General features: G+C 42.3%; 1 protein-coding gene across 1 annotated transcript; it reads right to left on the reverse strand.

Moving 5' to 3' along the window:
• Positions 1 to 827: 827 nt before the first annotated feature.
• On the reverse strand, positions 828 to 26,164 carry LOC112260670 (afadin- and alpha-actinin-binding protein). The gene is made up of 14 exons (XM_024435955.2): positions 25,973 to 26,164; positions 18,079 to 18,197; positions 17,743 to 17,915; positions 17,295 to 17,507; positions 16,897 to 17,007; positions 16,524 to 16,659; positions 16,279 to 16,354; positions 15,932 to 16,151; positions 15,072 to 15,219; positions 11,211 to 11,350; positions 8,517 to 8,693; positions 4,090 to 4,207; positions 3,824 to 3,974; positions 828 to 2,484 (listed from the first exon to the last, which is right to left on the reverse strand). Exons 3-14 carry the CDS (start codon positions 17,884 to 17,886, stop codon positions 2,331 to 2,333), a joined length of 1,788 nt encoding a protein of 595 aa, XP_024291723.1. The 5' UTR covers positions 17,887 to 17,915; positions 18,079 to 18,197; positions 25,973 to 26,164; the 3' UTR covers positions 828 to 2,330.
• Between the last annotated feature and the right edge of the window lie 308 nt (positions 26,165 to 26,472).

The following is a 26,472-nucleotide window of genomic DNA, read 5'->3' on the forward strand; positions in this document are numbered from 1 at the left end:
CCACCCAAAGGACATCCATCCAACTTGACAACTAGGGGAAGCATTAGAGTCAACATGAGCAAGCATCCCTGTGAAACTCTTGACAGCTTGTAGAGTCCATGTCCCAATGAATTTAGACTTTGAGGGCAAAAGTGGGGTGCAACTAAAAACTAGGAAAGTGTTCCTAATGTTTGGTTAACTCAGTGTATACCGCAGTCACGATAACAGCTAAAAGCTCACGAGGTAGAAAAGTCAGAATTTGACCATCAGGTATTCATTCCACTGCGCTGTTGACAGCAAACCATTTGCTGTTGATGAAGAGGCATACCCCTCTTCGATCTCCCTGAATCTAATGTCCTGTCCACTCAGTGAATGGCGAATCCATTAAGTTGGATAACCATGCGAAGCATCTGTCCGAAAGCCATGTTTCAGAAAAGCAGAGACTATTGTAGTTACCAGTCCCATTGAAAGCAAATTCGCAATTGGAGGTCATCCATCTTATCAAGATTATCTATTGGCCAAAAGATTGGAGGGAAGAGGTGGCCAGTTTTCCTTTAATCTCGCCAGGGCTCCCTCTCCTGCCTCTTTCGCCGGCCATTCCTCGTGTAGCCCGAAAATGTGGTCGGAAATACAGAGACCAGAGCAGATGAGTCAAAGTTGAAGCCAGAATTGAGGTTAGTAACTGACAATGTGATGTTCAAAAGTTATCATTCATAAGTGATAACGGATACATTTAGTGCAAAAAAAGAATCAAAGACTGCAGCCATACAGTATGGTGCCATCTTCATGACTCCCATCATGAACCGCTAAGGGGTGCTAAACACCAAGCACAAGATGTAGTAGAGATGTCAGTTAAAAATAAATACATTTATTGCAGTTTCAGAGCAGCATATCACTTAACATTAAACATTTAGAATAAAGTTAATTAAAATAATATTAATGATCTGTGGTGAAAACAATGTGTAAACATTCAGGACTAGGCAGTTGCCTATTGATAGCTTTTCGCACATTTTCAGTAAAATATCTGGTTCGTTCCACAAAAAAAGTGCCTTTTGCATCTCTTGAAAGTCCAATATCTTAAACTTGACTGCTGACATGCAAAACATTTTGGGGCCCATATAAAACATGCGACCAATGACAAAAAAATTAAAAATACAGAAATATCGTTTGAGTGGATTTTCTGTTTAAGTAGAAATTGTGCACCAATATTGTATTTTAGAAGTCTGTTAAATTAAATTCTCTTTCATGGAGAATAAAATAATTCCTATTTTTAATGAGTAAAGACCTGCTAAAGTGCCAAAATTCAGCATTTAGATATGTCCCTCCATGCACCCTCAGTGACTTCTAGGAAGATTTTAACCAACATTTCCCCATCATTGTAAAGCCCTAGTTATTGTTGCTTTGATAGCCATTTCTGAAGATGATTTATTTAATGGATTAGTGATTCATTTGTCTATCCCTCATTTTAAGGTCAACCCTGTTACATGAGCTGAGCTCTTGTTTTAATGAAACTAATCCTTTTTTATTCTAATGAAACATTGAACATCTAATAGTAAAATCATACTGTAAAAGCAGGTGAGCTGGTTCTATTCTTTTTGGCCATTTTCTGGTGTTTTGTAGTGAAACTGAGCAGGTCGAGCATAACAAGTCAACCCTGCTACCCATAGATACAGGCTAGAAAAAATTAACAATAAAAAAAATGGTGAAGCTTACATTCAATTGCCACTCCCTGTTGCACACCACAAACTTCCATTCCCCCTGTCACAAGGACATTAATGGCTGATATAGGATGACATCGTCAACCCTGTTACTATATTGGGAACTTAATAAGCAATTACTATAATCATTTGTAGATTCAACACCTCTTGATGGGAAAACGTGTTAAAAAAAAAAAGTTGAACATGTGAATGTTAAAATTGTGACAAATTTGTTGACCAAGTAACTTATCTAAAAAAGGCACCGAATTGGTATTAGCAGAACCCTGATTTACCCAAATCAAGGTTTGGCTGCCACTTCACACTTAGACTTGGAGATGCTTTACTCAGTAAAAATCTAAAATAAAGAAAAACAAAAACAAATCTACATGTTCATTAAAGTTCTGATTCAATTGAGTTTTGGTGAACAACGATGTACCACTGTTCGTCCTGAGACAGTGGTGGTGTTGAAACATGGGTCATGTTCATTAGGGCACAAAACAGTAAACAAAAATGAGTGTGACATATTGGACAAATCCAGGAAGCCCTTCCGTTACATTACATTTTCTTCTGTTTGGTGCCTAATGAACACGGCCTTGGACTGCCATCTGAGTGGTCTGTTGAGTCCACAGTAATATAAATGTCACTGGAGTGTCTTCAGGTGAGGCTGTTTTCCTCTAACCCTAGCGAGAAGATACTGCAGCAGTCTCCACCTCCGTATCTGTCCCTGGACCTGACCCGAGAATCTTCTCTACTATGGATGATGTTGGACTCCTGCCAGCTCCCTCGTTTTGAACTGCCTCTGGAAGAGCTGAGGAATAAAGCACAAACAAGGGTTGATCATAAACCACACAGAAAGAGAGCCTTACAGCGGAGAAGGTGAAAAGCTTCAAGTTCTTCAGAGTACAAATCACTGACAATCTGAAATTGTCCACTCACACAGTGTGTTGAAGGCACAATAGCGCCTCTTCAACCTTAGGAGACTGAAGACATTTGGCTTTGCCCCCAAGACCCGCACACAGTTATAGAGATGCACCATTGAGAGCATCCCGTTGGGCTGTATTACAGCAACCGCACCACCCCCAAACCCTGGGCTCTCCAGAGGGTGGTGCGGTCAGCCCAACGCATCACCGAGAGCACACTGCCTGCCCTTCAGGACATCTACAGCACCCAGTGTCACAGGAAGGCCAAGAAGATCAAGGACCTCAGTCACCTGAGCACGGCCTGTTCACCCCACTATCATCTAGAAGGCGAGGTCAGTACAGGTTCATCAAAGCTAAATAGCCATCACTAGCCGGCCTCCACCAAGTACACTGCCCTGAACTTAGTCACTGTCTAGCCGGCTACCACCTGGTTACTCATCCCTGCACCTTAGAGGCTGCTGCCTTCTGTACATAAACATGGAACGCTGGTCACTTTAATAATGTTTATATACTGGTTTTACCACCGTCATGCAATCTCCATAGACAAACATTGGCCTTACTGAAGAGCTCAGCGACTTTCAACGTGGCACAGTCATAGGATGCCACCTTTCCAACAAGTCAGTTGGTCAAATTTCTGCCCTGCTAGAGCTTCCCGGTCAATTAAGTGCTGTTATTGTGAAGTGGAAATGTCTAGGACCAACAATGGCTCAGCCGCAAAGTAGTAGGCCACACAACCTCACAGAACAGGACCACTGAGTGCTGAAGCGCGGTCTGTCGTCGGTTGCTGGTCACTAGAGTTGCTCTTACTAAATGTTTCTACATTTCTTAATTCCATTTTTTACTTTAGATGTGTGTTTTGTTAGATAGTACTGCATTATTGGAACTAGGGAGACGAGAATTTCGCTACACCCGCAATTAAACCTGCAACCAAAGAAAATCTGATTTGTGATGATCAATATTCTATTGATTTACTTCCCAGCACTGGTTTAAGACATTGATTTAAATTTCATGTGATTTATCACAGTTTATTCTGTTGTACTGAGCCATTTACTATACGTTAGTTTTCTTATCTTTTATTATTTCTTGTTGTTGCATTGTCGAGAAGGTACTTGCTAGTAATAATTTTATTGGACGATGTATACCATGCGTATCCCATATATACAACTAATAAAACTTGAAACACGTGTCAAAAACTTCAAATGACAATAGCAAGCTGGGATGGAGCACCTGCTGCTGTCTGGTATGAGGCGTAGTGTGTGGTAGAGATCAGCTGTGGAGGGCATGCCAGCGACAGCTTTAGGAGTGGAGAACGCAGTGTACGTCCGGGATTTGGTCAGCCTGGCTGGAGTGGAGGGGATCCTCATATCGGGCTCACTACCTAGAAAGGAAAACACAATTATGACCAACCATGCATAAAACAAACCACACATTAGAATATTAAGGTATTTTAAAATTATTATTTTGAAATACTGCAGCATAAATATACGACGTACTAGTTGATAAGGCATGTTGAGTTTCTGATGCAGAATGTCTTTTTCGGTCCACAAATGGAGTCATGTTCAAGAACTGATTCTTGAGCCACGAGGCACGGTCTTCCTCGAAAGCCTTTTTCTGTGAAAACAAAAAATGGACAAAACAGGGCTAAGAAGCAATTCAAGTTCCAATGCAGACTTTAAAAAATGTTCACTCAATTATTAAAAATGGTCAAAAAGAACAATTTCTCAAGCAAGATTTTTGCTAGGACTGTCTGTGTGGTCTGAGTAAGGAGTGGAAAACTGAAAACTAGTTTTGAAACTATTGGTTTATTAAGTCATTTATTACCTGGTGATTACACCATCCTACCAAAACAGGCTGAAATTTCAGGTGGTCTTTTCAAACAGCTCTTACACTAAAAGGGCATCACAATTTTACAGTATTATTCCAACTAGGGATGTTAAGTGGCCGTATTACTGCCACACCAGCGGTCACGAGTCATGATGGCAGTTCAATTCCACTTGACCATTTTGTCACGGTAATTAGGCTTTTCCAAGCTCCGATGCTGCAGATGGTCATTAGTAGCCTACCAAACTTGCCATTTGCCTGGTACTCAGCACTCCATTGTCCCTCTTATCACTCTGACGTCAATGCAAATGTTATCGAAAATCTAAATCAAAACACTTGAGCCCATGAGCTCATGTTGCGCAACATTTCTATAGGCTATGCAATTGTGAGAGAACCAAATGATGGACTCTATTTAAAAAAGGATCACAACAGCTTCTATAGGCTAGGCCTACTATAATTATTTCTCAACTTTCTTAATATTAAGCACATTGCTTCTCTTTACATTACGGCCACACAAATGGGATGCCGCTGGGGAATTCGATACATTATCAAGTGCTTGTCAAATTGTGAATGAGACTGATGAAGTATGAACAGCCTGCACTAAAAACAAAAAATCAGAGCTTATGCCTTTCAAGCTACTTTTTTTCAAATCCTCATTAGAGTCGTGTCATGCAACCTTACAATGTATCAAAAATCAAGATATATAGCCCAACGTTTGTAGAACTACTAAAGTTACATTAACTCAATTAAGCATATAGGAGTACCTATGTCTTTGGTTAACCGCTCAACACAATAGCTGCATGTGTGCACTCCCTCAAGTCATTGAGAAAATATTTATTTTATTCAGCCATGTTCAATTGTATTCATACTATAATGCCAAGGAAATCTAAGCAAATCGTGTCTGCTAAATTAACTAGTGGAGCCCACAGCCATTTGGCATAGCCAGATCAGGACAATGCTATTCTGTTCTTCTGAAATAGACATTTTCTTCATATCATGCTTCTTTAGACTTGTCTAAAATAAAGTACTTTATTGTGATGGTGTAGGTTATATTACATGGATTTATTAGACTTTAAAAATGTTTTAACTATTCCAAAGGTCTGCATAAGTGGCTTGTAAGCTATGTGTGGAAGCCAGGAGATGCTAAATGTGTTTGGTAACTTCTTGGTGACAGGGGGAAGTATTTTCACGTCCGGATGAAATGCATGCCCAAATTCAACTGCCTGCTACTCATCCCCGAAGATATGCATATTATTAGTAGATTTGGATAGAAAACACTGAAGTTTCTAAAAACTGTGAATCTTGTCTGTGAGTATAACAGAACTTATGTAGCAGGCGAAACCCCGAGGACAAACCATTCAGATTTTTATTTTTTTAGGTCACTCTTTTCAATGAGTTTTCATTGGGAACCCAGATTTCTAAGGGACCTTCTTGCACTTCCTACTGCTTCCACTGGATGTCACCAGTCTTTAGAAATTGGTTGAGGTTTTTCCTTTGTGTAATGAAGCAGCCCTGTTCAAAACGAGGGTCACTTCAAGTGTACTGATAGAGGTGCGTGACCAGAAATGTAGCGTCAGTTTGCTTTCTTCCTGTATTTAACACAGATCATCCAGTCATCAATTTGATCGATTATTTACTTTAAAAAATACCTAAAGTTGTATTACAAAAGTAGTTTGAAATGTCTTGGCAAAGTTTACAGGTAACTTTTGAGATATTTTGTAGTCACATTGCGCAAGTTGGAACCGGTGTTTTTCTGGATCAAACTAGCCAAATAAATTGACATTTTGGATATATATCGACGGAATTAAGCGAACAAAAAGGACCACTTGTGATGTTTATGGGACATATTGGAGGGCCAACAAAAGAAGCTCGGCAAAAGGCATGATTTATATTCTTATTTCTGTGATTTGTGTCGAGCCTGCAGGGTTGAAATATGCTTTCTCTTTGTTTACGGAGGTGCTATCCTCAGATAATAGCATTGTTTGCTTTCGCCGAAAAGTATTTTTGAAATCTGATATGTTGGCTGGATTCACAACAAGTGTAGCTTTAATTTGGTGTGTGATATCATGAAAGGTCGATTTTTTTTATAGTAATTTATTTGAATTTGGCGCTCTGCATTTTCACTGGCTTTTGGCCAGGTGGGACACTAGCGTATCCCAGAGAGGTTAATTAACAGTCAGTTATTTGCTTGACAATCACCAGCAGACAACATGTATTGACCACCACAGCCCTGATTTCAACCTCATCAACTCAGCAAAAAAGAAACCTCCTCTCACAGTCAACTGCGTTTATTTTCAGCAAATTTAACATGTGTAAATATTTGTATGAACATAACAAGAGTCATGAGACAAACTGAACAAGTTCCACAGACATGTGCCTAACAGAAATGGAATAATGTGCCCCTGAACAGGGGGGGGGGGCAAAATCAAAAGTAACAGTCAGTATCTGGTGTGGCCACCAGCTGCATTAAGTACTGCAGTGCATCTCCTCCTCATGGACTGCACCAGATTTACCAGTTCTTTTTTTTTTTTAAACCCTTTTTTCTCCCCAATTTCGTGGTATCCAATTGGTAGTAGTTAGTCTTGTCTCATCACTGCAACTCCCGTACGGACTTGGGAGAAGCAAAGGTTAAGAAGCCATGCGTCCTCTGAAACACAACCCAACCTAGCCGCACTGCTTCTTGACACAACGCACATCCAACCCGGAAGCTAGCCGCACCAGTGTCGGAGGAAACACCTGGCGACCTGGTCAGCGTGTATTGCGCCCGGCCCGCCACAGGTGTCGCTAGTGCACAATGAAACAAGGATATCCCTGCTGGCCAAACCCTCCCTAACCCGGATGACGCTGGACCAATTGGGATTGAGGGATTGAGATCCGGGCTCGTCGCTGGAAATGTCAGAATACTGACATTCCTGTCTTGCAGGAAGTCACGCACAGAACGAGCAGTAGGGCTGGTGGCATTGTCATGCTGGAGGGTCATGTCAGGATGAGCCTGCAGGAAGGGTACCACATGAGGGAGGAGGATGTCTTCCCTGTAACGCACAGCATTGAGGTTGCCTGCAACGACAAGCTCAGTCCGATGATGCTGTGACACACCACCCCAGACCATGACGGATCCTCCACCTTCAAATGGATCCTGCTCCAGAGTATAGGCCTTGGTGTAACGTTCATTCCTTCGACGATAAACGCAAATCCGACCATCACCCCTGGTGAGACAAAACCGCGACTTCAGTGAAGGGCACTTTTTGCCAGTTCTGTCTGGTCCAGCGACGGTGGGTTTGTGCCCATAGGCGGCGTTGTTGCCGGTGATGTCTGGTGAGGACCTGCCTTACAATAGGCCTACAAGCCCTCAGTCCAGCCTCTCTCAGCCTATTGCGAACAGTCTAGGCACTGATGGAGGGATTGTGCGTTCCTGGTGTAACTCGGGCAGTTGTTGTTGCCATCCTGTACCCGTCCCGCAGGTGTCCTGTTCGGATGTACCAAATCCTGTGCAGGTGTTACGTGGTCTGCCACTGCGAGGACGATCAGCTGTCCATCCTGTCTCCTTGTAGCGCTGTCTTAGGCGTCTCACAGTACGGACATTCTAATTTATTTCCCTGGCCACATCTGCAGTTCTCATGCCTCCTTGGCACGTTGACACAGATGAGCAGGAGAACTGCAGATGGCACAGATGAGGCATGTTGACACAGATGAGTAGGGACTCTGAGCATGTTTCTTTTGGTGTTTTTCCAGAGTCAGTAGAAAGGCCTCTTTAGTGTCCAAAGTTTTCATAACTGTGACCTTAATTGCCTACCGTCTGTAAGCTGTTAGTGTCTTAACGACCTTTCCACAAGTGCACATTCTTTAATTGTTTATGGTTCATTGAACAAGCAGTGTATAAACCCTTTACAATGAAGAGCTGTGAAGTTATTTGGATTTTTACTAATTATCTTTGAAAGACAGGGTCCTGAAAAAGGAATGTTTCTTTTTATGCTGAGTTTAGTATGGATATACATACAACACAGGAAAAATGAATGACTGTACTGGGCCTTTAAGTGACACATCTTGGCTAAATATAATTCTTCCATGTCGAGAACTTTCCAAAAACAACAATGGATACCTCATATCCGAGGCGAATGGCAGCTTCAGTGAAGTTCTCCCTCTCCCTCTCAAAGTTCTTCCTTTGCTCGTCAAAGAGCCTCCACTCCTCTTTGAGACGCTCCTTCTCCTCCAGAGTGTAGCAGTCATTCAGAAGAGCAGCAGTCTCATCATCATAGCAGGGAGAGTTTAACTGCTGCTGCTCACACACAGACAAACACAAGGAAGAGGAAACAGACATAACATTTGACTGAATAACTCCTGTAAGTGTCTATTAGACTAACCTCATCCCCAGGGCATTGCACACAGCACATAAGTCTGGGGCGTATTCATTACACCAACTCTGTTGCAAAACCTTTCCTAAACAGAAGCTAATGAAATGGAGGGACCTACCTGAATTTGTCCAATACGAACTCATTTAGTGAAGCCCCAAAATTGCCCTATCTGTAAGCCTGTGTTTCAGACATAAGTGGATGGCAGGCAAATGTTCTACTTTTAAACTCTGACAAAACAGAGATGCTAATTCTAGGTCCCAAGAAACAAAGAGATCTTCTGTTGACTGACAATTAATCTTGATGGTTGTACAGTCATCTCAAATAAAACTGAAGGACCTCGGCGTTACTCTGGACCCTAATCTCTCTTTTGACGAACATATCAAGACTGTTTCAAGGATAGCTTTTTCCATCGATGTAACATTGCAAAAATCAGAAACTTTGTCCAAAAATGTATCCATGCTTTGGTTATTTCTAGGTTAGACTACTGCAATGCTCTACTATCCAGCTACCCGGATAAAGCATTAAATAAACTTCAGTTATTCTAGCAGCCATGTTTAGCACTCTTGACTAGAACCCCAAAATTTGATCATATTACTCCAGGGCTAGCCTCCTTACACTGGCTTCCTGTCAAGGCTTTGCTGATTACGGTTTTACTGCTAACCTACAAAGCACTACCTATCTTTCAGATTTGGTCCTGCCGTACATACCTACACGTACGCTACGGTCACAAGACGCAGGCCTCATTGTCCCTAGAATTTCTAAGCAAAAGGCTGGAGGCAGGGCTTTCTCCTATAGAGCTCCATTTTCATGGAATGGTCTGCCTAACCATGTGAGACGCAGTCTTTATTGAAGACTCATCTCTTCAGTAGGTTGAGTGTAGTCTGGCCCAGGAGTGTGAAGGTGAACGGAAGGGCACAGGAGCAACGAACCACCTTTGCTGTCTCTGCCTGGCCGGTTCCCCTCTCTCCACTGGAATTCTCTGCCTCAAACCCTATTACAGGGGCTGAGTCACTAGCTTACTGGTGCTCTTCCATGCCATCCCTAGGAGGGGTGCATCACTTGAGTGGGTTGAGTCACTGACGTGATCTTCCTGTCCGGGTTGGCGCCCACCCTTGGGTTGAACCATGGGGGAGATCTTTGTGGGCTATACTCGGCCTTGTCTCAGGATGGTAAGTTGGTGGTTGAAGATATCCCTCTAGTGGTGTGGGGGCTGTGCTTTGGCAAAGTGGGTGGGGTAATATCCTGCCTGTTTGGCCCTGTCCGGGGGCATCTTCAGACAGGGCCAGTGTCTCCAGACCCCTCCAGTCTCAGCCTCCAGTATTTATGCTGCAATAGTTTGTGTCGGGGGGCTAGGGTCAGTCTGTTATATCTGGAATATTTCTCCTGTCTTATCTGGTGTCCCGTGTTAATTTAAGTATGCTCTCTCTAATTCACACTCTGAGGACCTGAGCCCTAGGACCATGCCTCAGGACTATCTAGCCTGATGACTCCTTGCTGTCCCCAGTCCACCTGGTCATGCTGCTGCTTCAGTTTCAACTGCTCTGCCTGCGGCTATGGAACCCTGACCTGTTCACTGGACGTGCTACCTTTCCCAGACCTGCTGTTTTCAACTCTGTAGAGACAGCAGGAGCAGTAGAAGGTAGATACAAAAATATAAAATCAGTAATGAAAAGCCAAGTGACATTTACTCCTGAGGTGCTGACTTATTGCACCCTCGACAACCACTGTGATTATTATTATTATTTGACCCTGCTGGTCATCTACGAACATTTGAACATCTTGGCTATATTCTGTTACAATCGCCACCCGGCACAGCCAAAAGAGAACTGGCCACCCCTCAGCCTGGTTCCTCTCTAGGTTTCTTCCTAGGTTCTGGCCTTTTTCCTAGCCACTGTGCGTCTACACCTGCATTGCTAGCTGTTTGGGGTTTTAGGCTGGGTTTCTGTACAGCACTTTGACATCAGCTGATAAGGGCTTTATAAATAAATGTGATTGAAATGTGATTTTAGTTGCAAAAATGTTTGAACTAATGATTACACCCCTGGTACATCAATGGTTCAAAGTTGGCCTTAGTGAGAGTGACCTTACTGAGTCAAGTGTCAATTTAATTTTTGCGAACGACACAACTGCAAGGTGTGGCTCTGTGTTTGTGGTGTGCTAGCGTACAGGGGAGGGTTAGGGGGAAGGTGTTGTGGGAGATGATTGGTTGGTAGATTAAGCCAATGCATATGCACCAGGACGTTCTCCCGCCCTTTCTGTATTCTCTAACGAAGGCCAAGTTCGACGCGTTGGTCCACCAGACCCTTCACGCATTTGGTCGTAAGTGTCTGGGAACAAGATTAGTAAGGCTCAAATTCAAGGCAATAAAACCAGATGTACTATAGATATTTGTAGCTCGGTTTGAAAAGAGAGCCTTGGGTTGTGATGTGGGTCTTACTAACCTGTAGGAGCTGCTGCTGTGTCTGGATGAAATCTTTACACTGCTGGACCTCCAGTCTCATCCTCTCCATCTCCTCCTCATGGATCTGTCTGGGGACCAGCTCTTTACCAGCACGCTGCTGGCTCTGCTGCACCAGGGAGGCTGATGACACAACACATTCTGATCAACGGTGAAGAAATATAGAATGTTTTGGCAGCAGAATAGTTTCAAATGCCACAGTACTGGTAGTGATTTTAAATTGATTGTCATGTACAGTACCTACATGTAAGAATATTTTGAAGATAAATAGACAATGCAGATGACTAAAAGGTCAAGAGTACTAACAATCAATGGAAACAGTAGTTTTTCCTGTAATAGGGAATTAATGATCAATGGGTCAGAGACACATGAGGAATTTGTCAAGGCAGTGAGCCTGAAACAGGATACTTGTTATTTGGCTATTGGCCCAGTTTTATTGCAAGGACTTCTAATTGGTCAACCACAGGCTAGGGTTATAAAACTACATCCGGTCCCTTTGTTCTGTGCAGAGAATCACTGAGGACAGATCTGATTTATCCTCTTTGAATAAACCAATTTTTTTCTCCCCCCCGATTTGCTTTGGGGTCTGTTATTGAAGAGTAACATCAACTGCTAACACTTGGTGCCTTGACGCGGATGAATTGGTCTTGAACACGGAAAAACTCAACTGTGTGTTTATACAGGGAAAGGGAGGGCTGAGCACAACCCACAGGATTCAACTCTTAATCTCCTGATTGACTGCTAAACATTGTTGGGTGAGTCTAGACCTATATCATTTAAAATAACCAAATTAGGTTAAAATTAGTGCATGCAATGAGTGATACACATCTGTGATGTACAAGGTTTGGGTCCTTTGCTCTAGGTTTGTTAAATCTATATTATAGGGATTCAAGTCTTCTATTAAAAACAATGTGAGTCCTTTTTGTGAAACCTTTTTGCATAGAAGTGAGTTTCTAGTTGAGTAGCAATTTTTACACGTGTGGGTAATATAAAAGACTTCAATGTTTTGAAGTAAACAAGTTATGGGTAACCAGGCCCTACAGAAACAATGTGTTTGAGAAGGAAGTTTGAGTCCGAAGGGTTAAATAAATACAGTTGAAGTCGGAAGTTTACATACACCTTAGCCAAATACATTTAAAATCAGTTTCACAATTCCTGACATTTAATCCTAGTAAAAATGTCCCATCTTAGGTCAGTTAGGATCACCACTTAATTTTAAAGAACGTGAAATAATAATAATAATAATAATAATAATAATAATAATATTAGAGAGAATGATTCATTTAAGCTTTTATTTATTTCAACACATTTCCAGTGGGTCAGAAGTGTACATACACTCAATTAGTATTTGGTAGCGTTGCGTTTAAATTGTTTTTACTTGAGTCAAATATTTTGGGACGCTTTCCATAAGCTTCCCACAATAACTTGGGTGAATTTTGGCCCATTCCTCCTGACAGAGCTTGTGTAACTGAGACAGGTTTGTAGGCCTCCTTGCTCGCACACACTAAGTTCTGCCCACGGATTTTCTATAGGATTGAGGTCATGGAGTGGCCATCGCAAGCCCTTACCTTGGCTTTGTTGTCCTTAAGCCATTTTGCCACAACTCTGGAAGTATGCTTGGGGTCATTGTCCATTTGGAAGACCCATTTGCCACCAAGCTTTAACTTCCTGACTGATGTCTTGATGTTGCTTCAATATATCCACACAATTTTCCTACCTCATGATGCCATCTATTTTGTGAAGTGCACCAGTCCCTCCTGCAGCAAAGCACCCCACAACATGTTGCTGCCACCCGTGCTTCACGGTTGGGATGGTGTTCTTCGGCTTGCAAGCATCCCCCTTTTTTCACCAAACATAACAATGGTCATTATGGCCAAACAGTTCTATTTTTGTTTCATCAGACCAGAGGACATTTCTCCAAAAAGTACGATCTTTGTCCCCATGTGCAGTTGAAAACCGTAGTGTGGCTTTTTTATGGCGGTTTTGGAGCAGTGGCTTCTTCCTTGCTGAGAGGCCTTTCAGGTTATGTCGATATAGGACTCGTTTTACTGTGGATATAGATACTTTTGTACCCGTTTCCTCCAGCATCTTCACAAGGTCCTTTGCTGTTGTTCTGGGATTGATTTGCACATTTCCCACCAAAGTACGTTCATCTCTAGGAGACAGAACACGTCTCCTTCCTGAACGGTATGACAGCTGCGTGATCCCATGGTGTTTATACAGATGAACGTGGTACCTTCAGACATTTGGAAATTGCTCCCAAGGATGACCCAGACTTGTGGCAATCCACAATGTTTTTGAGGTCTTGGCTGATTTCTTTTGATTTTCCCAAACTGTCAAGCAAAGAGGCACTGAGTTTGAAGGTAGGCCTTGAAATACATCCACAGGTACACCTCCAATTGACTCAAATGTCAATTAGTTTATCAGAAGCATCTAAAGCCATGGCATCGTTTTCTGGAATTTTACAAGCTGTTTAAAGGCAATTTAGTGTATGTAAACTTCTGATCCACTGGAATTGTGATACAGTAAAATAATGTCTAAACAATTGTTGGAAAAATGACTTGTGTCATGCACAAAGTAGATGTCCTAACCAACTTGCCAAAACTATAGTTTGTTAACAAGAAATTTGTGGAGTGTTTGAAAAACGAGTTAATGACTCCAACCTAAGTGTATGTAAACTTCCGACTTCAACTGTATATAACCAGAGATATATATTATACATCTTTTGAAGTTAATGTAATGCCATTTTTAAGTTCGAGAACCACTGGAGAAGGGCAGAACAGCTCCTCCGGATGTGAGCATGAAAAATACATTAATGTCACGGTCTAGTGATATGAAGAACCATTTCAAAGTGGAGAAGTGTAGGCAAGCAATAAAGAAATATTCTGTCATTGTTGACAAAGATGGAATCTGTCTGATATACAAAAAGCTTGGGGAAAATACAGAGAACGTCTAACTCGTTGACAAAAACAAGATGGTCTAACTGTATTAGCCAAAGTAAGGAAGCGGGATGAGAAATGTCTTGATAAGCGTGATCAGACGTTGGAGAGATACAGATAGTTTGAGGGCTCTTTGTGAACAGATAAAAGAACAAATTCAACAATTACAGGTGAGGGTTGTAAAAGCAGACGTAAGTGCTGTAAGAAACTACATCCTTATCATGGGTTACAGTTAATAGTTGATACCGGCTGGTCACTTTAAGGACTTTGTGAATGATTACCTTGACAATAGGACAATTTAATATTATTGTCTTGCAGACAATTATTCATTTTGGGAGTTCTCTCCTAATACAGGATGTGGTAGGAATCGTAAGAGACATCATTACACCTGTTAACACTTATTTTCTATAACTTTGTTTGAAATCTATTTCTTATTGTAACAAGAAGTAAAATATGCCCTTTGTGTTTAATCAACGGAAACAGTGGTTTTTCGGTAATAGGGAATTAATGATCAATGGGTCAGAGACATGGGAGGAATTTGTCAAGGCAGTTAGCCTGAAACCGGATACTTATTTGGCCAATGGCTCCTTTTATTGTAAGGAATTATAATTGGTCAACCACAGGCTAGGGTTGGGTTATGAAACTACATCCTGTCACTTTGTTCTGTGAAGAGAATCACTGAGGACAGGGGAGAATTAAAATCTACCTCTCAGCATAACATCTATGATTTGTCCCCTTTGAATAAACCCATTTTTCTCCCCCTGATTTGCTGTGCAATTGAAGAGTAACATCAACTGCTAACATACAACACCAGTTAATTCCCAGAGAAAACCATTGATAACCATTGAGTTACTGATTTATTGTTAACTTCTTTGGTAATATGGGTGATGTGATGATGTCTGTACCCTGGCTGTCCAGTCTCTCCATGTGGCTCTTCAGTCTCCTCCATTGCTGCCGGATGCTATTGGTCAGCTGCTCCCGGGCGTGTTCACATGACTGGTCCAGGGTCTCTCTACTGCAGTCGCCAACCTCCTTATCCCTGTCGGAGCCGGCCTGAAGGCACAACAATGAACAACGTTAAAAGATGTCACTCCCATACGTAATGTAAAGTGCTTAGAGATCTTGTAAGAGTATTATCAAAATGTATTAGGTCTTGCATCTACAGTGAGCTCCAAAAGTATTGGGACGGCGATACATCTTAATGTTTTGGCTCTGTACTCCAACACTTTGGATTTTAAATTATACAACGGCTATAAGGTTCAAGTGCAGACATTTTTAATTCAAGTTCTTTTTCTTCATACATATCAGGTGAACCATTTAGAAATTACAACACTTTTTGTACAAAGTCCATCATAGGGGACTAAAAGAATTAACAAATCACATATTTATATTAGTAGTCAAAAGTTTAGTATTTGTTCCCAAATTCCTAGCACGCAATGATTAGATGAAGATTGTCACTACAAACTTGTTGGATGCATTTGTTGTTTGTTTTGGTTGTGTTTCATATTATTTGGTACCCAATAGAAATGAATGGTAAATAACATGTCATTTTGGAGTCCCTTTTATTGTAAATAAGAATAGAATGTTTCTAAACAATTCTACATTCATGTGGATGCTACCATGATTGCAGATATGATAATTACTTTCTCAATCATTATCCAAGATTAATTCCGTAATCATGGTAACATCCACAATAATGTAGAAGTTTAGAAACATTCTATTCTTATTTAAAATGTGTCACTGTCCCAATACTTTTGGAGCTCACTGTACTGTCACGTAGGGGACTTCTGGTACTCAGTTCTAGGCTGTCTTCCACATGGTCTCTGAAGCTGGAGCATGGTTTCCTAGGACTAGGACTCAGAATGGACACCATCTCCCGCTTCATCTGCTGCAGCACCTTCTTCAACTCAACGTTCTCCAGCATCAGGGCTCTATGACGAACCTCATAGTCACTCAGCAGGGACCTGTACATCTCCCCCTCATGTCTACAATAATGGCAAATAAACACACCCCATCAAAGTGGCTTCTCCAAAGCCATGTAGGATTTGTTGCATCAAGAGTTGATGAATGCACTTAAAAACAGACATGGTTCAGTTTGAGGAGTATTGTTACCTGGCCTCGACCTTTCCAGTCTTCCATTGGCTTCTCTTCCCATCAGCCCGTCCCAAGTAGTTCAATACGTCAATCGCTAGTAGAGATAAAAAGAAAATTAGGGACTTTTTATAAAGACAGATTGTTTTTTATGGGTGTTTATTTTTAATTTTTAAGATACTTGGTTGCAAAGATCCACATTTCCAACAACCTTTGGAATAAGGAGGAGGAAACTATGTCTTGAGAACATGATCCAGCACCCCTACCAAGTTTCTTATCCCTCTTTTCCACCAGTAGCTGGTTGAGGCGTTCTTTGAGTTTGGTGCTCTCCCTCTCCTTCCTCTTGGCATCATGGCTGTACTGAGAGGCTCTGCTGGCGATGATGCTCTGGAGCTTCTGCACCTGGGGTGTGTTCAGTAGGGAGAAAACATTTAGAAACTGGGAAGTACTACCTGAACTTGTCCAACATGAACACAATTTCCTGTTGCATAATGCTTTGCTACGGTGTGCCCTACTGAACACGACCCTGGTTTGGCAGGCTCACACACTGAAACTACATTTCCCATGGATGATTGCAGTTAAATAAGCATATCATTAAATATAGAGTGTAATGATTAACAATTTTATTACAAAGTCTACCTCATCTTTTTCAGTTTTAAGGCAGTTCTGCAGAGTCTTGATTTTGAGTTGCAGCTGCCTCTCTGCCTCGTGCAGTCCTGACGTCTCTCTTTTAGAGAGCTCCAGCTGATCCTGGGAACAAACACAAATGTACATGTAATGTCAACATTATATAGTCTAGTGTATGTGAATGTGCTCACCTTGACTAAGACTAAGTTCTCCTATAAGCAGTAAGCAAGCACCTTTCACCCAAGGACAATGAACTGTACATCGGAAACATAGTAACATGAGTGTCAGTGTTGTTGCGGTAAACCCCCGTCTCAGTGTTTCTCCTATCATTCTATAGGTGCCCCAACCTAGCTTTCTATTGACAATATGCACCCTGTCTGGAAAACGATGTATGGGAAAGACAGCCTGACCTTGAGTCTGGAGTTGGTGATCTGCAGGTGTTCCAGGGCGCTGGAGCTCTTCAGACTCTCCGCCTCCTGCTCCTGCAGGCAGTGTTGGCTGCGGCGCTGCATCTGGAGCAGCTCATACATGCTGTTCAGGGCTGGCACAGTGTTCAGCCCCCCGCTTACCTCTGTTGAGCTGGCCTCAATACATGCAGAGGAGAACCCCAGAGAGTCCATCTCCTGTACAAGGTCCCAAAAAGAGGGCAGACAAGTAGGTTAGCACTCAGAGGATTCAGTGCATGAGATAAATGAAGCTTCAGATACACAAAACCTCAAATCAAGTAGTGAAGAAGAATATTGATACCCGGCTATATAAACAAGCAAGCAGCACATTACACAATGCGACCTTCAGAGTATTTGGGAAAGTATTGATATTCTAAATGTAACCTAAATAGCCATTTCAATGGTGCAGTACCTGATTAATGTAAGAGATACACCGGGGAACATTGTCCTCAGTGCAGAAGGCACTTAACACATTGTAGGAACTCTTGGACAGTGGCATGGTGGAGGAGTGCATTGTAGGTAGGTTGTTATGATGCCACGAGGGGGACATAGTCATTCTTGCTATGCCGGAGAGCTCAAGGGTTTCTAAACATAGTAGGGAAATGCAGAGAACAACCAATTGATACATTAAGAGTTGACTCAGACTGGCTGACTAAGAGGTTTAAAACGTTCTAAAATTAGGTAACAAAAATGCATCCCATAAAATCAAACAATTCCCCCCCCAGAGACGCCATTTGAATCAACTTACCTACTGATGGCTCTATAGTTGCTGAAGTCCACTAGTTTTCCATGCCAACACAGTGTCAAGATAGTAGGGAGATCAGTTGGTCTCTCACAGATGGAGGCTTCCCTCACTGGAACAGAATCCTGAAATAGAGCATCAAGCAGCAAGCCAAAGACATAAGCGTCTAATGCAGGATAATCTGGGTTGATTCTTCAACACCATGCAGGATTAACCGTCATCTGTGTGACGTGCCAGCATGGGACGGGCTTTCAGGCCTTGTTACACTGGACTGTAGAGTGATACTTTAAGCTTGAGTAAAGAGGGTTTGCATGTTAACTTCAAATCAAATTTTATTTGTCACATACACATGGTTAGCAGATGTTAATGCGAGTGTAGCGAAATGCTTGTGCTTCTAGTTCCGACCATAACCTAACAATTTCACAACAACTCCCTTATATCACACACACGTGTAAAGGAATGAATAAGAATATGTCCATAAAAATATATGAATGAGCAACAGCCGAACGGCATAGGCAAGATGCAGTAGATGGTATAGAGTACAGTATATACATATGAGATGAGTAATGTAGGGTATGTAAACATTATATAAAGTGGCATTGTTTAAAGTGGCTAGTGATACATTTATTACATACATTTTTTCATTATTAAAGTGGCTAGAGATGGGTCAGGATGTTGGCAGCAGCCACTCAATGTTAGTGATGGCTGTTTAAGTCTGATGACCTTGAGATAGAAGCTGTTTTTCAGTCTCTCGGTCCCCGCTTTGATGCAGCTGTACTGACCTCGCCTTCTGGATGATAGTGGGGTGAACAGGCATGGGGTCGGGTGGTTGTTGTCTCTGATGATCTTTTTGGCCTTCCTGTGACATCAGGTGGTGTAGGTGTCCTGGAGGGCAGGTAGTTCGCCCCCGGTGATGCATTGTGCAGATCTCACTACCCTCTGGAGAGCCTTACGGTTGTGGGCGGAGCAGTTGCCGTACCAGGCGGTGATACAGCCCGACAGGATGCTCTCGATTGTGCATCTGTAAAGGTTTGAGAGTGTTTTTGGTGACAAGCCGAATTTCTTCAGCCTCCTGAGGTTGAAGAGGCGCTGCCCTGTGTGGGTGGACCATTTCAGTTTGTCTGTGATGTGTACGCCAAGGAACTTAAAACTTTCCACCTTCTCCACTACTGTCCCGTCGATGTGGATGGGGGCTGCTCCCTCTGCTGTTTCATGAAGTCCACGATCATCCCCTTTGTTTTGCTGACATTGAGTGTGAGGTTATTTTCCTGACACCACACTCCAAGGGCCCTCCCCTCCTCCCTGTAGGCCATCTCATCGTTGTTGGTAATCAAGCCTACCACTGTAGTGTCGTCTGCAAACTTGATGATTGAGTTGGAGGCGTGCGTGGCCACGCAATCATGGGTGAACAGGGGGTACAGGAGAGGGCTCAGAACGCACCCTTGTGGGGCCCCAGTGATGAGGATCAGCGGGGTGGAGATGTTACCTACCCTCACCACCTGGGGGCGGCCCGTCGGGAAGTCCAGGACCCAGTTTCACAGGGCGTGTTGAAGGTACTATGTTGTTAAATGCTGAGCGGTAGTCGACAAATAGCATTCTTACATAGATATTCCTCTTGTCCAGATGGGTTAGGGCAGAGTGATTGCGTCATCTGTGGACCTATTAGGGCAGTAAGCAAATTGTAGTGGGTCTAGGGTGTCAGGTAGGGTGGAGGTGATACGGTCCTTGACTAGTCTCTCAAAGCAATTCATAAAGAAGGAAGTGAGTGCTACGGGGCGATAGTAATTTAGCTGTTACCTTTGCTTTCTTGGGAACAGGAACAATGCTGGCCCTCTTGGAAGCATGTGGGAACAGCAGACTGGGATAAGGATTGATTGAATATGTCAGTAAACACACCAGCCAGCTGGTCTGCGCATGCTCTGAGGACGCGGCTGGGGATGCCGTCTGGGCCAGCAGCCTTGCGAGGGTTAACACTTAAGTGTTTTACTCACGTTGGCTGCAGTGAAGGAGAGCCCGCAGGTTTTGGTAGCGGGCTGTGTTAGTGGCACTGTATTGTCCTCAAAGCGAGCAAAGAAGTTGTTTAGTTTGTCTGGGAGCAAGACATCGTGGTCTGCGACAGGGCTGGTTTTCCTTTTGTAGTCCATGATTGACTGTAGACCCTGATTGACTGTAGACCCTGCCACATACCTCATGTCTGAGCCATTGAATTGCGACTCCACTTTGTCTCTATACTGACGCATAGCTTGTTTGATTGCCTTGGAGGGAATAGCTACACTGTTTGTATTCGGTCATATTTCCGGTCACCTTGCCCTGATTAAAAGCAGTGGTTCGCGCTTTCAGTTTTGTGCCAATGCTGCCATCAATACACAGTTTCTGGTTGGGGAACGTTTTAATAGACGCTGTGGGTACAACATCACCGATGCACTTGCTAATAAACTCGCTCACCAAATCAGCGTATTCATCAATGTTATTGCCCGGCGCTATGCGGAACATATCCCAGTCCACGTGATCGAAGCAATCTTGAAGCGTGGAATCTGATTGGTCGGACCAGTGTTGAAAAGACCCGAGCGCTTCCTGTTTTAGTTTCTGTCTATAGGCTGGGCGCAACAAAATAGAGTTGTGGTCAGATTTTCCAAAAGGAGGGAGGGGGAGGGCTTTATATGCATCGTGGAAGTTAGAATAACAATGATCCATGGTTGCGCCAGCCCAGGTTGCGCATTCGATATGCTGACAAAATTTAGGGAGCCTTGTTTTCAGATAAGCCTTGTTAAAATCCCCAGCAACAATAAATGCAGCCTCAGGATATGTGGTTTCCAGTTTACATAGTCAAATGAAGTTATTTCAGGGCCGTCGATGCGTCTGCCTGGAGGGGGATATACACAACTGATTATAATCTAAGAGAATTCTCTTGGTAGATAATGCAGTCTGCATTTTATTGTGAGGAATTCTAGGTCAGGTGAACAAAAGGACTTGAGTTCCTGTATGTTGTTATGATCACACCACGTCTCGTTAATCATAAGGCATACACCCCCGCCCTTCTTCTTACTAGAGAGGTTTGTTTCTATCGGCGCGATGCGTGAAGAAGCCAGGTGGCTGTACCGACTCCGATGACGTATCCCGAGTGAGCCATGTTTCCGTGAAACAAAGAAAGTTACAATCTCTGATGTCTCTCTGGAAGGCAACTCTTGCTCGGATTTCGTCTACCTTGTTGTCAAGAGACTGGACATCGGCGGAGTAGTATGCTCGGGAGCGGTGCGCGATGTGCCCATCTACAGAGCCTGACCAGAAGACTGCGCCGTCTGCCCCTTCTGCGGCGCCGTTGTTTTGGGTCGCCGGCTGGGATCCGATCCATTGTCCTGGGTGGTGAACCAAACAGAGGATCCGCTTCGGGAAAGTCGTATTCCTGGACGTAATGTTGGGGAGTTGACGTTGCTCTTATATCCAATAGTTCCTCCCGACTGTATGTAATAAAACCTAAGATTTCCTGGGGCAACAATGTAAGAAATAACACAATAAAAACAAAATACTGCATAGTTTCCTAGGAACGCGAAGCGAGGCGGCCATCTCTGGGCTCGTGTGTGACTGTATTCCAGAGGGAGGCTTTTAGGCACACACACACCTGTGTGATGTGTGCAAGGTTTAACAATGTCACGGAATTCAAAATGCTAAGATTGAGAAAAAGGGCTTTAACAAACTATAGACAACTACAGACACATTATTCAAGTGGGCCTCAGTATGATCCTTCCATTTGTCAGATCCCTTTGACTATAATATGATCCTAAGACTTTCCTGGTGCAACAAGCTGAACCACATTCTACACTCTCGTAACTACACTTTAAAAATAGGCCCCGGTGCAGTTATTGTACTCTGTTTAAACATGGTGTGCATTCCATTGTAGACTGGACTGTTTTGATAGCCTTGGGCAACACGTGATCAGTGGCATGCATTTGTGGATGCCAAAGGAAACCCAGGCTCACAAATATTTGACCAATAAGTGTTTTTATAATTTTCCATCAATTAGCAAGTGGCTGGATCTCACCAGAGAAATTAACCGCACGAGGGAAACAGCACTCCTCTGTCTCAGTATGTGTAGCCCATGTATCTAATGCTGTCTGGACAAAAAGAGTGACATTGTAGCTGTAGAATTTGATTGACTGATGCCAGCAAGCATTTGGCTTCCCTTGATACATTTTTAAAAATAAAAAACAGCATTGAGTAGAGCTCAACTGTGGGTTGTACGGGAGCAGAACCCCCCCCAAGGGAGGACAGTTGGTATGTGGCTTCACACCAATCAAATCCTAAGCAAAAGTTAATTTTAGTTTCTGGTCTGCTTGTGTTGATATCCTAGGCTAGCCATCATTTAAGCTAGCCTACGATTACAAAAATTAAAGCATACTGTATTACAGAGTAGAGGTCGACCTATTATGATTTTTCAACGCCGATACCGATACTGATTATTGGAGGACCAAAAAAGCCGATACCAATTAATCGGCCAATTTTTTAAAATGTACTTGTAATAATGACAATTACAACAATACTGAATGAACACTTATTTTAACTTAATATAATACAACTTAATAAAATCAATTTAGCCTCATAAATAATGAAACATGTTCGATTTGGTTTAAATAATGCAAAAACAAAGTGTTGGAGAAGAAAGTAAAAGTGCAATATGTGCCATGTAAGAAAGCTAACGTTTCAGTTCCTTCCTCAGAACATGAGAATATATGAAAGCTGATGGTTCCTTTAAACACAGGTCATCTACAAGTCCATGCTAGGTAAAGCTCCGCCTTATCTCAGTTCACTGGTCACAATGGCAACACCAACCCGTAGCACGCGCTCTAGCAGGTGTATCTCACTGATCATCCCTAAAGCCAACACCTCATTTGGCCGCCTTTCGTTCCAGTTTCTCTGCTGCCTGTGACTGGAACAAATTGCAAAAATTGCTGAAGTTGGAGACTTTTATCTCCCTCACCAACTTCTGCTATCTGAGCAGCTAACCGAGCGCTGCAGCTGTACATAGTCTATCGGTAAATGGCCCACCCAATTTTACCTACCTCATCCCCATACTGTTTTTATTTATTTACTTTTCTGCTCTTTTGCACACCAGTATCTCTACCTGTACATGACCATCTGATCATTTATAACTCGTGTTAATCTGCAAAATTGTAATTATTCGCCTACCTCCTCATGCCTTTTGCACACAATGTATATAGACTTTTTTTCCCTACTGTGTTATTGACTTGTTAATTGTTTACTCCATGTGTAACTCTTGTCTGTTCACACTGCTATGCTTTATCTTGGCCAGGTCGCAGTTGCAAATGAGAACTTGTTCTCAACTAGCCTACCTGGTTAAATAAAAGGTGAAATAAAAAAATAAAAATTTAAAATGAGTCTTCAATATTCCCAGGTAAGACATTTAGGTTGTAGTTATTATAGGACTATTTCCCTCCAAACCATTTGTATTTCATTAACCTTTGACTATTGGATGTTCTTATAGGCACTTTAGTATTGCCAGTGTAACAGTATAGCTTCCGTCCCTCTCCTCGCTCCTCCCTGGGCTCGAACCAGCAACACAACGACAACAGCCACCATCGAAGCAGCGTTACCCATGTGGAGCAAGGGGAACAACTAATAGAAGGCTCAGAGCGAGTGACATTTGAAACACTATCAGCGCACGGTAACTAGCTAGCCATTTTATAAAATAAGTTTAATGCTAGCTAGCAACTTACCTTGGCTTACTGCATTCGCGTAACAGGCAGTCTCCTTGTGGAGTGCAATGAGAGAGAGGCAGGTAATTATTGCATTGGACCTAGTTTACTGTAAGGGTGCAAGATTGAATCCCCAGAGCTGACAAGGTGAAAATCTGTCGTTCTGCCCCTGAACAAGGCAGTTAACCCACCGTCCCTAGGCAGTCATTGAAAATAATGTGTTCTTCACTGACTTTCCTAGTTAAATAAAAGGTATAAATATATATATATAATATATATAATATATATATATTATTTTTTTTAAATGTATTTATTTAATTTTTAAAATCGGCGCCAAAATACTGATTTCCGATTGTTATGAATTCCGATTAAATCGGTCGACCTCTATTACAGAGCCATAAACCGTTTTGCCAACATGAGAGGATGGCATTGGCGGTCAACTAGTTTACAAGTAGACACACACACACAGAGACAGAGACCAGTACCATGGACAGCCACATGATATTTAGCAACATTGGACTGAATAGTTTTTGGTCTCTACGTTTGTTTTCAGTGTACTAAACTAAGCATATATAACCTTGATTTGATCATGTTTAAAGGTTTAAAGTTGAAATGGTACTAAATTATTATTATTTTTAGTACAATTTCATTCAAACCCGGACGACAGGGGCGAATTGTCCCCCGCCCTAAGGGACTCCCAGTCACGGCCGGATGTGATACAGCCTGGATTCGAACCAGAGACACTGAGATGCAGTGCCTTAGACCACTGCGCCACTCAGGAGCCCAATAGCAGAGGCTGTGCCAAATTCCTTAAAATGACGTTGAGGCAGCTTATGTTAGAGAACATTAAATTCTCTAGTAACAGTGCTGGTGGACATTCCTGCAGTCAGAATGCTAATTGCACACTCCCTTAAAACTTGAGACTTCTGTGGCATTGTGTTGTATGACAAACCTGCACATGTAATGATCATGCCACACCTGTCCGGTGGATGGATTATCTTGGCAAAGTAGAAATTCTCACTAACAGGGTTGTAAACAAATTTCAGGAATTTGTTTGAGAAATAAGCTTTTTATGCATATGGAACATTTCTGGGATCTTTTATTTCAGCTAATGAGGATCAACGCTACATGTGTTTATATTTTTGTTCATTGTATAATATTTGCTTTGTGGACTTTACAGAACAGATGTTGCTCGCCTGTTTTGTGATGAAACAAACATATATGTAGTTAAATTTATTCAACCACTGACTTATTTACATGCCTTATTGTTTATCACGGTGATGTTCGAATGGGAGCAAACAGTTATCACAACATAGGTTGTAATATTGTTTTTATACCGGCTTGGCTTCCTCAGTGATTTTACCCACACACCGCTGCTGATAGCACCGGAGTAGAAGGTAAATCAAGCCACAGTGGCAGAAGCTATGTGGTGTTCTTATCCATTTAACCAGGCTGCATTGGTCTCTTATCTGCACTCAACTTAAATGGGAGTTAGTGTTTCCCTTATGTCACGCTTAACCAAAACAGGGGAGTTACAGAGCCACATCCACTCAATGTGCCCAATGTGCCTCCATCTGAATTTAGCTTTGGGACACAACCAATGATTTTGGACACAACATTGAGAGTCTGTATTAGTTAGTCCAACCAATAGACGTTATGTCCCAAAATAAATCTGATTCCAATAAGAGCAGGCAACTGACAAGAAGCAAACATTTTAGTGTTGACAATAGCAGACATTGTGTGAGTATACCGTTATAGCCTAACGTTAGTATCAACACACCAAACTATATTGTCTTATCATTTTTTGAGATGCTGCAAGTGAGATCAATAAATAGGAGGCTCAGTTGAAAACGTAGTCACACTCGCATGTAAACACTTAGCGAGATAACGTTAACTAGCTAGCAAATTAAATTGGCGTCATCTAAAGTTTTGATTAACGTTAGCTAAAAGTTAACTCTGCAAACTACTATTAACGTTCGCTAATCTGTTCCGTTGGCGTTGTTGACCTGGCTGGTTTACCTAGCTAGCCAGGTAGAAAGCTACTACAGTATATATAGTTAGCTGCTGGAGTACTAGCAGCTAGCTAGGTTTTGATGAAACGTTGCAAAATATTTTTGTAGCTAACTAGCTAGGACTCTCTGTAACTCCCCATGGCTGGGTGCCGGCGTTAATTTAGTGTGGATACTCACTTGATTTTGGGTCCGACGTGGAATGAGGGATTATATTGTTTAGCCTGCCTGCCAATTCCAGAAGGCTACAATAGTTTTTATTTTTATTAAATAAGTGAAATCCGTCTCTATCGAGCTATAGTTAGCTAACTAAGTAGTTCTTAACCGTGAATGCCATATTAGCCCACATTGGCAAGATAGATTTTTTTTAAAGTCCTCCTCTTCTTGGCTTCAAAACAAACACCACCGTCATTGGCGGGCGCGTTGTCAAGCAACCAGTATCAGTCCACTGTATTGGATCATGTGCACAACCGTCGTTCCTCTGACGGACTATTTATCCAAAGGTTAGGGCTATCTGTGATCCTTGGGAAGTCCCTACCCTAAACCCTGACTTTAACACCTACACGAACCTTTATCTTAACCTGTCATTGTAAATAAGGTCGTCATTGTAAATAAGAATGTGTTCTTAACTGACTTGCCAAGTTAAATAAAGGTTCAATTAAAACAATTATATCCCTTAC

The sequence above is a fragment of the Oncorhynchus tshawytscha genome, linkage group LG10 (assembly GCF_018296145.1).
Source record: "Oncorhynchus tshawytscha isolate Ot180627B linkage group LG10, Otsh_v2.0, whole genome shotgun sequence".
Classification (NCBI taxonomy): Eukaryota; Metazoa; Chordata; class Actinopteri; order Salmoniformes; family Salmonidae; genus Oncorhynchus; species Oncorhynchus tshawytscha.